This window comes from Manacus candei, unplaced genomic scaffold (genome assembly GCF_025592945.1).
Source record: "Manacus candei isolate 608988 ecotype Guabito, Panama unplaced genomic scaffold, ASM2559294v1 h1tg000003l, whole genome shotgun sequence".
In the NCBI taxonomy this organism is placed as follows: Eukaryota; Metazoa; Chordata; class Aves; order Passeriformes; family Pipridae; genus Manacus; species Manacus candei.
This window is the reverse complement of record NW_026138051.1, coordinates 15,635,067-15,652,872: the sequence shown is the minus strand read 5'-3', so window position 1 is coordinate 15,652,872 and position 17,806 is coordinate 15,635,067. Positions and strand designations below refer to the sequence as shown.

Genomic DNA, 17,806 nt, shown 5'->3' with positions numbered 1-17,806 from the left:
CCAATGAACTTTTAAGAACAGATTCACAAAAAAACCTAAATTGCTCTTCTCTCCTCTCCTCCTTATCTCTTAAATCTTCTTGAGAAAGTTTTAAATTGACACACACCAAGTGAAAAAAAATTATCTCAAGTGCTACTGGAGTCTGTCCCAGTTTAGAAGGCTGGAAATATTCAGCAAACTGGTGAAATTATGCCAAATTCTCTCAAAGACAGTGGAGTTTCAGCTTGAGTGTTTTAGCAAACTAGTGTGACTGTAAATACAGGCTTTTTTTGGTCTCTATGGAAGGTTAGGCTGAATATTAGGAAAAGGTCCTTCTCCCAGAGGGTGGTTGGGCACTGAACAGGCTCCCCAGGGCAGTGGGCACGGCCCCAAGGCTGCCAGAGGTCCAGGAGTGTTTGCACAATGATGATCCTTATGGATCCCTTCCAACTCAGGATATTCTATGGTTCTGTGAAAAACTCCCAGAATATAATCTGGAGTTCAAGCCAAAAAAATTTCCTGCAGTGTCATTTAAAAAATTAATTCCAGAGCAGAGATCAGTAGAAATTTCAGCAGTTTCAGTCTTGGCTTTACAAAGCAAAAACCTCTCCATTCTCTCCCATAACAGAACTAAAATTGTGGCATTTTTGAAAATTCTCCCATGACTGATGCAATCAGCTGCCAGTGTCTCACTGACAAAGTACAGCAGTGATTAAGACATAGAGTTTTAAAATACACATAAATTATATGCAGTATAAGTGCTGTAGAGAAAAACACATTTCCAAAAGGAAATAAGCGTCTTCTAACTTTGGAGATTTAACAAGAAATTAGATTTATTTTTTTTTTAGTAGAAACACAAAATAATACCTCTTCTATTTTCGTGGTTCTGATCTTAAGACAATGAAAATACATCTCAGATCCACTTGTAGCTACTCAATGTAGCTACTTAACTACTTGAATCAGTTCAATAGTTGATGAAAATACACAAAACCTTTGAATTTCTGCTCTCTCATAGCTAAGAGTGACTTTAAATCAGTGTTTAGAGAACTGTGTTTCCCATTGGCATCTCTGAAAGCACACACAGAGCCTGACAAGCTGCACAACTTTCTGCCATTTCACTTAAAAAATACCTGAACACACGTTTTCTGTAAGGGGAGAGATTTACCCAGATAAATTGATTGGCAACAAAATTTTCTGAAATACAAAAATCTATTAGGTAAATATACTCTAGTCAAAGAAAAGCAATGAACAGTTCTTTGAGTATCTTTGTTTAAGAATAAAATTTTAGCTTAACAGTTGCATTATTTTCCAGTAAATCAAATATCCTGCCCAAAGACCTTTCCACTGAAGTCACTCTCCCCAGTGCCATGACCAAAGTGTACTGATGAGACAGAAATATTGCACTGCATTCCTTTCTTTTGAGATATTATTCTGCTCAGGGGTGTAGCCTTGCTGGGTATTGGTTACCCAGTGAAGCAGAATGGAGAAGGATTGGCTTTGGAATGTGAATCTGGAATAAGAGCATGGACACTTTTTGGTATGGTCAGTGTATTATCTGTCCCAGATAACTCCTTCTGCATGACACCCACACTTGGACCTGGAAAATGGTCAGGTCAAATTAATTATTGAGTTAATCTGCTCTCTGTTCCCTGCTTTAAGGAGAGAAGAGTCACAAAGAGCATGAAGTTAATTTATATATGGTAAAACAAAGGCAGTGGAATATTGCTTTTCTAAGAAATCGTTTAAAGATTTCTGAAGAAGTTTTTAGAGCTTTAGGTCAAAGATAAGGAAAAATTACCCAGTACATAATCTCATTGTAACTTCTAGACAATACTGTGACATTTTTTGTCAGAAAAATCCCATTTTTTTTTTAGATAGATTGCTTCTGCTTATTAGGAATTGAATTGTTTCTTATCTGTAGCTGCCCACACTCAAAGACCTGACTTTGTACCGGTACAAGGAGACAAGACTGACTTTGAAATCTACCCCAAATACATAAAAGTACCAGGAAGTATGGGAAGTATCTCGTTATCTTTACTTTTATGGCTGATAAAACAGAGCAAATTGTAGTCTATAGTTGTTGAATATGCTTATTTCTCTCCACCTAGAAGTGTTTGCACAACTGTAAGTAATGAAAGCTGTACCAAAAAGTGGCCAAAAAAGCACTTACAGTTCAGTACCACAGCTTCAGCAGCACAAATATTCACTGTATATTGTTGACAATTTAATTTACTGTACAGCATCTGCAAACTGACAGTCTGGGCTGTGTAATTAGGAAATAAGATGCTTGGCAAGATTTATGTGTTGGGGAGAACCCACTGAAACCTAATAGGTTTTTGACAGGACTGAAAAAGAATTCACCAAACTTATTGACTCTACTGGTGGATCATATGATTTCCTGACTAAGGCATTTTTAAAAAACATTCTATATTATGCTTATTTGATTTAAAAACAAGGAACTGAGGAGACTCCCAAACTCAAAATGGCCCTATTTATATTAGGCAGGCTATGGAAGGAACTATGTGGGTTCTATAACACAACACAGGAATTTCCACCTACCTGTGTTCCTATTCCTCTGCTAAATTAAAAAGGTGGGAAATGTGCATTCAGCCTAGGGGTACATAATACAGGGAAAATAGGAAAACTGGCTTTGAGGAAAATCAGGGAGAGGGAAAATAAAGAATAAAATAAAGTGCCTTTAGCTAAAAACAAAATAAAGTGGGGAAAGGCTTTAGTCATGCTATGGAAGTCAGCACTGAATTCTTTATAGCAATGGCAGCACAACTGTGCACAGAAAAAAAGAAGAAAGTTTAGTTTGCAGTTAAAGCTGGCCTCTTCACAGAAAATGATGAAAATTACTTCAGTGCTGTCTCTTTTACAGGGAAATGGGTGATCTATTCCAAGTACTTTAAAGCTCACTAAAGAGAACATCACATAAGGACAATTTTGTACTGACCTGGACTAGGTGCCCGAGATCTTCCCATTTCAGATTATCTCATTAAAGATTGAGGTGGCAGCTCTGATCCATTTTACACCATTTTACACTGCTGACAGCATTTTAAACAGGCTTCAACAGCAACAAAAAAAATCTAATTCTTCTTTTTCCTTTTTTTTTTTTTTCTAAGCATGTTTTTTTAATCCTTGGGCTGAAAGGATTCCAAACCTGTTCCTCACAGCTCCCCTGGCGGGGCCCAGGCAGCACTTCTAACACAATTCATTCCCCCAGGCAGAGCCTGTTTGCATGGTGACGGCTTCAGGTGCCACATAAACCGTGCCCAATGGTTTGAAAAGTCTTTATTGTGCCATTCAAACCCACCTCCCTCCTTCTGAGAGGCTCAGCTGGGATGTGTCCTTCACTGCAAAGCTCTCTGTGGGTGTTATGGGCTAATTCACAAAACCTGAGCTGAGCTGAGGACCAGCAGCAGTTGATGAACACTAATTAAAATCTGTAAGAACTAGTGCAGACCTATTGTTTTACCTCATTCTCTCTTTACCTTTATATATTACTGACATATACCAGCATCACACGTGAATAATGTCTCCAAACAGCTCTGAGAACAGCTTTAGGAAGGGTGACACAAAGCAAAGCCTCTCCTTAAATACCACGGTAGCACCGAGTAAAACTGTTAGTTCCTGCATACTGAGAATTCAAACACTGTATTTGTTCTAAATATATCCTTCTTTGTCCTGCTCCAACCCAGCCAGGCAAGGACTCTACAGTCTGGCTTTCAGGAGGCAACCTCTGACATTAAAGCCCTCATGGTGTCCCTGCTCACGCCCGGAGCTGAGGATGCAGCTTTTCATGGTTTAGCCCTCGGTCCTGCAAAGCTGATTTGTGTGTCCAGATTAATGAGTCACCCGTGTGCTGGCAGTGAGTGGTGGGTGGTAGGGAGAGATGTTTTTGCAGGAGTGGAGAAGCCTCTTTTCCTCCCTCCTTGTAGGAGCAGTGAGGCTGTCACACACTCCCTGCACTGGAGGGCTCTGGGCAGCAAGGCCATGGCTGGTCCAGCCACAAGGCCTCAGCTGGATGATGTCAGACTCAGACATGTAATAAAATCTAAAAGAAAACACCTGGGGTCATGTCAAAGCATCAGCCCAGTCACTAATGTATGGGGAGAGCAAGGTGGACACAGACCACAGAACCTTACCGAGAGGGGACAAGTCTCTTCAACATTCAAATATTAGATTTAGATTCAGGTTTCAATTAGATATTAGGAAAGAGTCTTCATGGAAAGAATTGTAAAGCATTTGAACAAGTTGCCCAGGGCGGTGTTGAACTCACCATCACTGGAAGTTTTCCAAAAACATCTGGATATGGAGCTTGAGGATGTGGTTTAGTGGGGAACATGGCAGAGGTGCAGGGTTGATGGTTGGACTTGATGATCTAAGAGGTCGTTTCCAACATTAATGATTCTGTGATCATTTAAAGCTTCATATGAATGGGTTATAAGCATATAATTATATGTAGAACTTAAAAACTAAAAGAAAACTGGAAAAAAATATCAACAGTGTTACATAAAGTTTTCTGCAGCGTTAATCAAAATATTGACAAAAATAAGATACTTGAGTTAAAGAATTCTCCATTTTTGAGCTGAAAAGGCAACTGTAATTTTGCAAGTTGTTGCAGAAAGAAAATAATTCTTGTCCTGGTATTAAAAAAATAGGCACAGTAATCTTCACTTGTTTATTAAACCTTGGACTTTACGAGTCCCTGAAAAGAACGTGATTAAAGATCCTAATATATAAGTGATGTGAATCACATCATGGATTCTCAGAATTTCTGTATAGTTTCCTTTCAGAGATAAAATATGTGTTATTTTCAAGAGGACTATATGTCCCAGTAATACAGCAATGCCTTTTCTGTGGCATGTACTTGCTGGTATGTTATTGAGGGGTCTGCAAGCCAGAATGATTAGACTGTCACCAGCAGAACAATGAGGTGTGTTCCAGCATACAGAGAGCAATTTCAGAGGGGAAAAAAATACCTCAGTGGATCAGCAAGAAGGAGTCAGTAAGTAAGGACAGGCAAATAGCTTTTCATTTCCCACTGCTTCCTCCCATAACATTTTCATTAACGTCAGACATAAAATTATGAAATAAAGCACTAAAAATAATCAACTGCTAACAGTGATTAAGACAGAATCACGTGTCCAAGGCTTTTCTGCATGTTTCCATGGTTAGCTGAATCTTGTATTTTAAAGCAGTGGAATTTGGCAGGTATATTTTTCCTGTGATCATTAATTCCACATTAACACCATTTCAATTAGAGACCTTTTTCTTTAAAGCCAACTGTATTTTACATGAAAATGGTGGTAGCATCCAGTATTCCTAAATGCTAAGAAGGCAAAAAGCCATCAGCCACTCACTAACAAGAGGTATAAGCAGTAACTGAATTTAGGAAACTCAGTAAAACAAAATACCAAACTCTGTAACTCCAACTGTGCCAAGCACCTTAAAATGTGTTCTAAAGTACTTTATAACCCCTGATGCACAAATTAAGACCTCAAAATTATTGGATATAAACAGCCTTTTAAATTGGCACAATCAACCAAGAGCATTTCTCTTGTTTGTGACATATGCTGCACTATATTAGTTAGATATTACCAATTTATTTCAGCAGAAGCTTAATCTCAGGAGGCTTGCTAGGTTTAATTTCTTTTGAAACAGCTCTCTAGTAGTGTATTTGCAAAATGATTTAATTTATCACAGCAGAGCTGTCTTTGCTATAGAATTTCTATAGTTAATGTATGCAGCTGCCAGTATTTTCCTTAATTAAAGAGAAAAGGGCCACCTTGCATTGCCAGATCTCATCAGTACACACCTACCCAGCAGTGATGGGTGTTTCTGTCCTGCATCCATTTCTGCTGTTCATCAATGGACCTTGTAGGAAATGGTGTTACTTGACATTGTCACCCAAGTACCAGAAATTCCTGCAGACCAATTCAGTGCTGTTCCATTCCCAGCCAGGCAGGACTGGCTATCTGCACCCAAAACTCAGCTGCAGACTTAAAATGGAATTAAAGTTTTTGTCTACAGCTTTTAACACAGAAACCCTGACTGTTACACCCACAGAAACTCCTTTCACATCATTGGTGTTTGGGGGGGCATAAATAACAGCAAAATTCAGGTTCAAGATTAAGAGACATGAGACTGGGTCAAATAAGACAATTGGGTGAAGTTCTGAAAAACATTAATACAACATAATCTGCACTAAAACAAGAGATGCTATTCTCAGTCACACCCCTCTCCTAGGCCATAACTGGATTTTTCAACCATTTGACACTTAATAATCAGATTTAATGTGCTGGGTTCTGTTCTTCTGTTTCCCTTCAGCAGGCTGTGTATCTCTTGTCCATGGGGACTCTGTCATTAATAGGCTTTGCCTCAGAATAATGTATGTTCTATTGAGTAATCTGTGTTTTTTGGAGGTTTTGTGTCATTCCTCTCTCCCTGAAATTTTCTCTCACTTGTAAATCCAATCACTGTGTTGTTCAGTACCTTTTTTATTATTATAAAATGCATATGAAGACAACACATACTATATTATAATATCAGTTCTTCAGTTTTCATCTCATGGTGCAGTGCTCATACCTACATTTATGTTTTTTCCCTAGAAAATATGAAAACACTTCCTCAAAATTTCTTACACACTAAAATAGAGATGCTGAGTCTGACTATTCTAAAAATTGCAAACATGACAGAACCAAAGTTTTTTTCATGAGAAGGATAGGACTTGAGTGGTTTAAATGTGGGTTTGTGTTTTTATATTCTGGGCTGGTATCACAGAGTAAAAGTGCAGCCTCAAGGCATTTTGGCAGCTGACAGCAGCTAGAGCCAGGCTGAACAACAATAATATCATGATGTGGATCTGTATGGCTTTTTGTCAAAGCAAAAATGGAGTTATTGTGTGCTTTTACAGGTGACATGACCAAAAAGGACAGTGTTAGGATGCTATGAGACAGTTTGATCCCAAGTATATTGGTTCACAGCACTTTTTCAGATGAGCTTTGACTGTGATGCTTATAAAGTATAATTTTAAAAAGTGTTCTGTCCCTTGTACTCTTAGAGAATCACAAAGGAGAGAGAAGCATCTGGGAAAATTGGTAGGGAAAATGATGACAACTGAGGGAAAACTGAAGGTAGGGAAAAGGTACACAAGGATTCCAGAATGCCTCTTTCCACCCTTGCAGATACAACAAGCCCCCTTTTGTGAACTTGTGTGTGTGTGTCTGTGTTCCAATCAATATGTGTACTGGAAGTTAGATAAGTCATTAAGGAGAAGGACACGAAATGATTGTCTCAACCCTCTCCAACACCTGCCCCAGGCTGGTCATTTCCTCATGAATAATCGAAATGCTCTCTAATCCCTGGTGTCAATGATTCAGGGGAGATGCAGGACCACACGTTCTGAGGGGGCTTTATTGACATACAGTACCTTTCATGAGCCTTTATTGATGTACAGCACCTTTCATGAGCCTCAGAACACATTTGTGGGATTAAAAACCACTTTCAAGAACTATTATAGTCTACAATGCGCAGAAATGCCTCAAGGATTTCCCTCTCTTGAAATTAAAGGCATCATTTATTACTTTTTAGGAGACAATGAACCAGAGTAGCATTCAAAAACTTACCAGAGAAGACTGACCTTGGGCATAAGTCCTTATTCTGTCAAGGCTTTGAGATGGCAGATGATCCAGACCTATACTGACAAGTGTCAAATCTAAATAGTGGGTTTTGTTGAGGGTATGCCAGATCCTTTCCATTCTCTTTCATATCCAATGATAATAATCGATGGTTAAATAGGAGTTATTATCAGTAAGCAGAAAATTCAAGTATTTCCTATAAGAACATAACTGTCATGATCCTTTTACAGTTACAGAATATATGTCATCATATGCTAGGAATCAGTTATTGTTTGATACAGCTGTTACATGTAATAAATGCAAGTTGCATCAACCATTCTGCTGCTAATTAGGTAAGCAGAGCATATAAAAATATGTTATATGTGTAAACATATAAATACTGCTGGGTTTGAACGGTCCTGCCCCAACAGCACAAGAAAGATGTTGATAAACTGAAGTGAGTTCAGCAGAAGGTCCCCAAGGTGGTTCAGGACTGAAACACTCTCCCAGAGAATAAAATCTGAGGGAACAGGGCTTGCTCAGCCTGGAGAAGGGGCAGTTCCAGCAGCCTCCCAGTGTCTACAGGAAGGGCATCAAGAAGACCAAGCAAGGCTCTTCACAGAGCTTGGGAGGAGGAGGAAAGATATCAGGCAGTGGGCATAAATCAAAACAAGGCAGTTTCAGACCGGTTATAAGAAAATTGTTTTTACTACTGGGACAGTCAAGCACTGGAACAAGTTTTCCTGAGATGTTCCAACATCTCTGTCCTAGAGGTTTTCAGGACAAAAGTAGATAAAACCTTGAGTGACCTGCTCCGACCTCATACGTGCTGTTAGAAAGGAGAATGGCATTCAAATTAAAACATACAACAGTTTATATTTCACAGTGTATCTCTACATTTCCAATTGCTCGGTTAGTGTATTTTTTGTTGTTGTTGTTGTTGTTTTTTGTTTGTTTGGGTGTTTTTTGCTTGGTTGTTTGGGTTTTGGTTTTTGTTTTTTACTGAGAAATGGGATTTTACATGAGCAGTAACAAACTATGTTTAGATCACAGCTGCCTACCTTGGGTTTGAGGTTTAGGTTCATGGTTATAGCAATGAGGGACTAACAAGTTTGTTCATGGTACTTGCCAGTGACCTGTTCAGATCAGTTTTCTTAAAGTAGAAAGGCTTAGCTTACTCCAAATGCTATAGAAAATGCTTTGCAGAAGAGAACAAAGGGCCAGAGAGAGAAGAATGAAAACAACTTGTTCTGGAGTACTTGCACTAAAAGGATACCTCAAGAACAATGAAATAAATACACCCTCAAAAACACCAAGAAATCAAAAGCAAACAGACTCTTTCTGACTCAGCAGTAGATACATTATGACTCAACTCTGCACTTATTTCTAGGCAGTGTGATGTTTGTGTGCTACTCAGGACTAATAGGGGTAAAGGGATGTAATTTTATGCCTCAAAAGAAGATCAGTATTAAGTTTGAAATTTCACTTTGGAAAGGTTGTAAGAATTTTTTCATCTTGAGTATATTTAAAGTTATTTTAAAAGAAAAGTTGCTTGTTTAACTCACTTGAAAATTTTTTTTCTTAGAAATGGGCTCTTAGGAAGTCAAAATGCCCCTACTGGGTTTCTACTCTACATATAATACATGTAAAATTATGGATTGCCTTTTTCTGCCTCTGCTAATTTTTCTTGATAGTTGGGAGTGTTGCTATTCATAAGGGGCAGATTTTCTACAAAAGCAGTAGTTCTACATAATTCCTCCCAGTAAAAATTCCACGTGCTCATCCACGTGCTGTATCAAGAAAGCCTGCAGACTTCCTAAGGAGCCAGGGAAGGTGCTGAAGGAAAACCGCCCCCAGCAGAGCTGCTTCCAAACTCTTCTCCCAACTGGCAGGGATTTGGAACAGTCCCTGCTCCAGCAGAAGGGCTGGGAACAGCTGTCCCACCTCCCTGCAGGTGGGAAAGATGGATGCTGCAAACTGCCAGCATGTTTACAGTTCATTTTCCTTGTTAGTGTTGGACAGGGTCAGAATCACAGAAGGGATGAGGTTGGAAGGGTCAGCTGGTCCATGGTAAAAAGGGAAAAGATGAAATTTAGATGAGATTTTCTAAGCTGAACAGTATTTTTAGCTGTTCAACACAATATCCCTTAAATAACTGTGCTTTGGGAAGTGCTGTTTGTGTTTCTCATATCTCTCCAATAAGGCATCCAGAATAAGCAATAATTGTGAGAAATCCTGCCTCTAACCCTTTGACACCTTTGTTCATTATTCAAATCTCTCAGCAATTATCTTTACTCTCTCATCTGCCTCAGTCCCCGACAGCCAATAAATAGGTGTGTTTTGGTGGGTTGAAAACACTTGACAGCTTGGGCAACTGATTTAATATTTTTGTATACAGCAGAATAAGTATGATAAAAGGTTATTTCCCACCCCCCCAATAAATTCTTAATTGTTATTATGTTTTTTTAATCTCTCCAATTTTAAAATGTTGTGTTGGTGGTCCTGATTTTTACCAGTAGGCAATGAAATAATTAACTTAACAATTGACTCTTCTTGAGCACATCTGTTTTGAAAAACATCAAGAAAGATGTCTCAAATTTTACTAAATAGAATAAAAATCAGTGCAAACTAATTTTATACATCTTTGCATCAATCCACTTTTTTTCCATTGTTTTATATCTTGTTCTCGACCCGTGACAGGTATTTCAAGTTGTGTTTAAGCTTATTTTTGCTACATTAGTGGCATCACTTTCCAGCCCCTGTTCATGGGAGATCCTTCCCAGCTGGCTGTAAAATGGATATTTTCTCTTTCTTATTTCACTCTAACATTCTGGCTTCCTTTTCAGGGTGATGATATTGCTCCTGTTAACCAGACTTACTTATACCAGGCTCATGTCTCACATTCTTTTTCCTTGGATCTTATGGAAATGCTGTGATTTTTTCCAAATTTTGGCATCCAGCTTTGTAGGTGGGTTGCAATCTCTAGTACAGCTCCCAGTTATTTGAGGAAGCAACTGCGTTTAAATGTGTCAACACCTTCCCTTAAGTGGATCATCTCTCCTGCCTCCTTTAGTTTGGAATTATCTGAAGGAACTGATTGTCTTAAACTCATTTGTGTTTGTGGAATTCAAAGTTTTCTCTTAAAAGAAAGTTGGACTTTCCTGCAGGTTTTAAATATAACTTTGTTTTTGTTTTTCTCGTGTTCCTTTCCACTTAACTTTGACTCCTGTAATGCTGGTGCTGTGCTATGCAGATGTTTCCTGGAATATCTCTTTCACAAAGGATGGACTAATGGGAGTTCTCCTGAAGCATTATTTTCAAAACAGGGTAATAAAAACACTCGACTTCTTGTTCTCTGTGTCTGGCCTGACATGCAGTGTGAGTGCAGAGGCTCAGTACACAAACTGTGGAACAAAAGGTTTGGGTAGAGAGGGAACTTTTTTCTGTCAGGTGTTTTGGTGGCAGATGTACTTGGGAGGCTGCTGTAGCTAAAAGTAAATTTTGAAGCCTACCTAAAACATGATTTGTGACAGAATTCTCAATAGGTTGTTTATGGCAAATATACTTTTATAATTTGCTAAATCAAGGGAAGCATGAGGTATTTACATTTGCAAGATTAAAATGATTATAAAAACCTATTTAAACCTTTAATTTTAATACACATCATTCAAATTATCTGGAAGTTCAACATGTTTACACAAACCTTTAAAAATTATTCCCACTTTCCTGCTGGGTGCCAGTCTACCATCACATTTAATGTGTTTTCCTAATGTGAACAAAGATCTTCCTCAAGAGCTTGTACCCATTGAAAGGAAAGGAGGGTTTTCAGAGAATAAAGACTTGTTTTTCCTCAGACTACCAGGAATGGGATGAACAATTGGCAGGTGGTGATGCTTTGCTGCCTTGCTCCCCAGCTGGAGCTGAGATTTCTAGAGATGTATTTCTTTTTCACAGCTGACAATGGTGTGAGTTTTACTTGGCTCTACCTTAGCCATGAGATGAACATCTCCAAAACTCCCTGGCATGTCACACAGTCACAGAAGAACAGGTTGGAAGGGACCTCTGGAGTTCATCTAATCTGAACACCTACTCAAAGAAAGCCCAGTTAGAGCAACTACACCAATTAACTTGGATAACTTGGTAACCAAGTCCACTTAGGGTCATAGAATCATAGAACTGTTTGGGTTGGAAGGGACCTTAAAGATCATCTCATTCCAGTCCCCTGCCATGGGCAGGGACACCTTCCACTATCCCAGGTTGCTCCAAGCCCCATCCAACCTGGCCTTGGACACTTCCAGGTGTGGAGCAGCCACAGCTTTTATCTGTGCCTTTGTCTCACCACCCTAAGCAGATCCTTCTTTCTCTGAAGGAGATGCCAAAGCCTCTCTTGGCAACCTCCTCCCACCTGCTTGATGCCCTCACAGGTAGAAAGTTTTCTTCTACCTACTGAGATTTTCCCCTGTACCAACACATGTCTGCTGTCTCTAGTCCTGTCAGTGGGCACCTCCAAACCAGCCCGATTCTGTCAGCTCTCTGCTCTCCCATCAGGTACCTGGAGGCAACAATAAAATGCCCCTGAGCCTTTTCTTCATAAGGTTGAACAAATCCTGTTGTAGCTGCCTCCCCTCATCCATCATATGCTCCAGCTGCCTCACCCTCTTGGTGGCCTTGGCTGGATTTGCTGTAGCCCTGAAAAATATTGCTCTTTGGAAACTTCCAATCACGAGGGGAAAAATTAATGCTGTTATGGTTGCTGTTCATCTAAATGAGACCAAAGTTATTGAATTAGGAATAATAAAAACAGAATAATCATATAAATTTTCCCGTTTAGCAGCTTGAACCCAGTCAGAGAAACACCTAAATGTATGACAGATTTATAAAGAAATTGCCAAGAAGTAAAACACTCACATTGAATTCAGTTTGCAGGGAATTAGTTTGCTCACCAGAACATAGACCTAAATGATTAAAAGCAGGTGTGTGGCATAAAGCTGCACCAGGTTTCTACATACATATGCCACATACCCACTTCTAATAATTTCAGGCCTGAAGTTTTGGGGTATCAAATCATTTATACTGTCCTAGTATAGCACATTGAAATTTTAGCCAGAACAGTAAAAAGCTGGGTGAAAAATAATCTACTTATGCTCTACCTGAAACATATTCTGTGCTGACTCAAGCTGACTGTTTGAGTAAGACAGTCTCTTCAGCAAATGTCCAGTTTTACTATATTAATTTTAGCTAAACACACTTTACATCTGCTAAAACATGTACTGAGTTAGCAGGAATTCAACAAAAAGAAGTGCTGTTTGTACATTCTCCAGTAAAATTCAGGAAATACACTTCTGATGATATCTTGGAGTAAAAGATGACTTCTGCAAAAGGGATTTAAGGAAAGGAAAATGACAGAAGCTTTGTGACATGGTGAAAAAATATGGATTAAATGTATCAGAGCTGTTGCTAAGAGGAGCTGACAGAGCTGCTGAGATAGCTCAATGACCTGATTAAATAGGAGCGAGAAACCGTGTTCTCTGTCCACCTCTACAAGACTTCATCATAAATTATTTCATTAACTTGGTATATAGAGATTCCCTCCTTAAAATAGATGTCAGATTGCCAGGTAGGCAATCCTGAGGAATATATATAGATACCACTGTCTCATTACTTGTATGAAGCTGAAAAGAATAACCTCCATAGGTGTGTAGGTTGAAATTGAAAAGTCAGGGAACATTGCATTAAATACCTACAGTCGTAATGCAACAAAAAATACCTGAAACACTTATGTCTCAAAAACTTTTTACACTGACTACTGGACATATGGTAATCTCTCTTACCCAATGCCCAGACTTTTTACTTATCCATTCACTCCATGTAAATTCTCTTGAATCCCTGAAGTTTGGGAGTGGCTTCTTTATTAACTTATATTCTCAACAAGCTTAAATAGAACCCCCATACGAAATGCATGAACAGGCTTTTATATACCTTCTCCTTAATATGACTTATTAGAAATTGAACAGGTTTTCTAGTTTCTAGCTATTCCCATAACACATAAAGGGAAGTCTGGGTAATGTACATTTAATTGCCACAGCTCAGCTTCAATGTTCTCTCTAGCAACAAATATGCATTGACTACGTCTGTCAAATCTTTCCTCAACTTCTTCCTTTCTGCCTTTTATGGGCAACTGCTTCAAAGAGGTTTTCTTTTGTACAAAGTCTTTCCCTCTATGTATCTATATAGTATAAAACCTGTCAATTATTTTACTGTTCTTCCCTCATCCTGCAATTTCTCTCACATCCATCCAGTCCATAATGCTGCATATCATTTACTTGAAAACCATGAATAGGACAGGAGCTGGAGAGCCCAGCATAAAGGCTGATGATTCCTTAGTCCTACACTTTTTTTTTTCCCCCTCAAAACTCTACTTCACATTTCTCTGTTTGTATTATATGCAGCCAAAAAAGAAAAGAAAGGTAGATTTTATTATTTCAAGGTTCAACATCCTGTCAGTAGAGCTGAGGTAAAAAAAGAAGAAAAATTCACAGCAAAGACGGAGAAAAAGGAAGTTATCATGAAAAGATCTGGAGAAGTAAGAAGATATCTTAGAAAGGGGTACCCTCCTTTAGCTCTGAATCCTGTTCTATTGACTCTGTGTTGCAGTTTTTTCTATTGCTGCTTGCAGCTGGGGAGGTCATCAGCAGCAAACCTTGGAGAATATAACATAATAAAAAAAACTCAGTTCGTTTATTTATCTTCAATTTGCACATGCAAACATTCTGTGTACATTATTTCCAAACACAACACGAACAGTTCTCAGAGCCCTGCCTAGTAACCAAGGGATGGGAAGGAATACATATCCTCTCGTAAATTTGCTGGAAACATGTTACAGTGTACACTATCAAAAGAAAGCAAAGAAAGGTATTTTCAAAAAAATATCACAAGCATTTCAGTGTCCGTGAGAAATTGAGAGCAGGATGGGAAAGGGTGTTTACACAGGCACTTAGCCAGGAAACTGTGTTTTCCACAGATACAGTCATTCAGGGAGCACATCTCCGATTTTCCTGAGCTCCCTCCCTCTCTTCTCATCCCCCTGCAATTATATTGAGAAATCTTTCTGTAGGTGAGAAAATACATCCAGTTCTGCATCATGTATTCAAACGCTGCCTCTCCTTTAGGTAAGTGCTACCACACTGAGGCCATTTGTAGGAATTTTACATAGCAAGAGAAACAAATGCAAACCCTTAAGGAAACGAGCTGCAGGATAGTTCCACAGTGACTCGTTACCAAAAATCTGCCTAAAAGAATCCTCTCCAAATCTTCTGTGGAATGCAGCATTGCTCATTAGCAGGCTTGATGGAAAACGCTGTGAGGTAGATAGAAAGTCTTGTCACTTTATTTGGATGTGCTTCCCTGCATCTTAAGTTGCAGCTCCGGATCCCTGAGGATCATGTGAGGCTGGGTTATATATTAGAGCCGCGCTATAGTGCTGGGAGTGTGTAAGCCTGGCAGCTGGGTAGTGTTATGGTTGCTGCTTTCCTGTGCTAAGCTGATTTACTTGTTTAAGGTCTGACCTCATCATCCTGTCAGTATGGATTCCCACCTATACAGTTAGCAGCAGCTCAGCATCGCCTGGGAGAGCTTGCAGTGTATTAATCAGAAGAGAGAGGGAGAGAGCTACCGGTATTTGTTCTTTTGTTGCCTTTTCTTAAGAAGAGGAGTTGAAACACAAGAGATAACAAAGAATCCATTTCCTTCCTAAAAGAATAGGCTTTTGTCTTTTTTTTTTTTTTTTTTCCTTCCTTGAAAAAAATGTCAGTATCTGGAAAGAAAGAGTTTGATGTGAAGCAGATCCTGAGGCTCCGCTGGAGGTGGTTCAGTCACCCCTCGCAAGGCTCCACAGGCACGGGGGGCTGCCATCAGCAGGAAGGATATGAGCACAGAGGGACACCGGTGCAGAACAGGTTGAAGAACCACTCTCGGGACAGAAATGGGCTGAAGAAGAACAGCAGCCCTGTCCACCACAACATACTGGCCCCCGTGCCAGGTCCAACCCCGGTGCACCACCGATCTATTCAAGCCTGGCATCAACAAAACCTCATAGAACAGCTCCGAGCAAATGAGGATATTCCCAAAACGGGCACAGAGGAAAACTGTGGTAAAGAAGATTCAAGTAAAACCTCACAGGAGTTGCAGATGATCACAGAAGAAAATACAGATGAATCTGCAGAGAGGTAGGAGTTTTAAAGTCTGCTCTTTGAAAGACAGACTCGTATCCAAGTTATTCCCTGAAACTGTCTTTGTTTTTAGCCAGAGTTCCTTACTGCATTAATCTCACTTTATATATGTGCACACCCACACTCAAATGAATAGGAACACTTTCACATTAAAAAAAAGAACGGAAACATTGTCATGAAATTTTGATCTTTGCTTAAGGTACCTCATTTCATAACTCTGCCATAAAAAGATAATCTGCCAGTTTGTCAAATTAGCATACTAATTTTTTCTCTTGATGTATTATGTGTAAGTGCAATGAAAAAAGGAGCCTCCTGAAATCCTGTCCTCATTCTGACTTTATCAATGGGTGCAACTTTGACAAATGGGAACTGCTGGAGGTGCACAGGGTGTGTGGTTGCCAACCATCTCTCAAAATTCTCACTGCTTTTATTTCACTGCCTTCCTGACAAGTAAAATTAACCTTGAACTAAGTGGAAAGGAAGCATCATTATTTGCTTTTTTTAAAGGTTTTTTTTAAATCTCAGTACTTTCACAGCTTGTTTAGTATACTAAGACAAATATTTTCTGCAAGGTCAGGTGAAAAAACATTACAGCTATGAGACCTTAAAGGTGTAAGCACAAAGAGCTATTTTTAAGTAGTGAATACCAGAGAATAACATATTAACACCAGCTGTTTGATTAAGCATTTTTTATGATTTCTTTTACAAAACTGTTTTGGCATTTTTAGCTTATGCAGCAACAACTTTACCCCACCTTCACCCCACCTTGGACTCAAATTAAGCATTTATAATGTGATTATTTGCACCATTTGATGAGATTGCCACTAGTCTTCGGGAATAATTCAAATTTCTTACATTGCATTTAAATACAAATCTATCTTAGCTGAAGTTATAGTTTCTCTCAGTGCAAACCAAGCTGGCAGCTTGTGTATTTTTAGCAGTTATTATTTTTCAAGTTGTGCATCTGCTGTAGGGAACATCTGCAGAGTGAACAGAAAAATCTGCATTCCAAAATGTCATTTGGAAAACAGTCCTAGCAGTCAATATGTACTGGATAAAATCATTACAGAATAAAAGCAGTGAGGTGGGACTGTGGGAGTTCTGTATGTTTACAAGAGTACTAGTTTGGAATGTGTAAGCAGCATTCTCATAGTACACCATTCTGGATGATAGTAAAAATTCCCTGAAATAAAGGTAATTTTAACCACCTTAGAAAGAAAGTCAATTCAGCTTGAAGAAAAATAAGGAACAGAAAAATAAGGAACACTTATTCAACAAAACAAGGTTCTATATCAGGTGAAGAAGGAGGTATAAAAAGCCTAATCAATTCAGTTTGGGAGGTAATAATAAACCACTGTCTTCTAAAGTAAGATGTGACATTTTCTCCAGCTATACATAAAGTTTCTGCTTAGACCTCCTTAAGTTTTGTGCCTTCATATTCATCCAAATTAAAGTTCTGCTCTTGAGCTGTTTAAATGTGCAGCTTTTAGAATAGTTTTGGGGAATGTGCATATCATATACTGTTCTGTTCAAATAAGGGGTGTTTTGAAGTTTTCAGTAAAAGCTTTCTGTGTGTGTTGTACGTTAAAACACACCCGAACAATCAGGCATTGGCAGGGTCCCCTGAATCCTTCTTCTCTCACCACTAAAGACACCACAGAATGAGTTATTACAGCCAAATGCTCTTTCACATCCAGACCTGAGGGCAACAAAGACATATTTGCCTTTTATGCCATGAAAGCACTGTACCTTCAAAGGGGTTGTCTCCAATACAGACAGGTGGCCTCTGCCTCTAGAAGTCTAATTTTCAGGTGGACTATACAGCAGGACACTGCTGTGTGTCACTTGGACACTGAAAATAGTAGAGAGGGAGAGAAAATCTGGCCAATACCTCAACTTGAGCAGAGTATGAAAGCAATTTCTCCTAGCAGCTTAATGCTTCCTAGGAAAAAACTTTGGAAACACAAAACCAGTATT

At 39.0% G+C, this 17,806-nt stretch overlaps 1 protein-coding gene across 2 annotated transcripts in view; it reads left to right on the top strand.

Annotated features, from left to right (window-relative positions):
- The window catches only part of KLHL4 (kelch like family member 4), a 76,058-nt gene that overhangs the window by 23,860 nt on the left and 34,392 nt on the right, over nt 1-17,806 (top strand). The window contains exons 1-2 of one of the 2 annotated variants that reach the window (XM_051786095.1): nt 14,675-14,770; nt 15,412-15,826. In XM_051786095.1, coding sequence (XP_051642055.1) covers nt 14,743-14,770; nt 15,412-15,826 — 443 coding nt within the window. In that variant the 5' untranslated portion in view covers nt 14,675-14,742. Of the gene's footprint in view, nt 1-14,674; nt 14,771-15,411; nt 15,827-17,806 lie in introns of those variants that run through there. The other variant, XM_051786105.1, reaches the window with a different exon arrangement.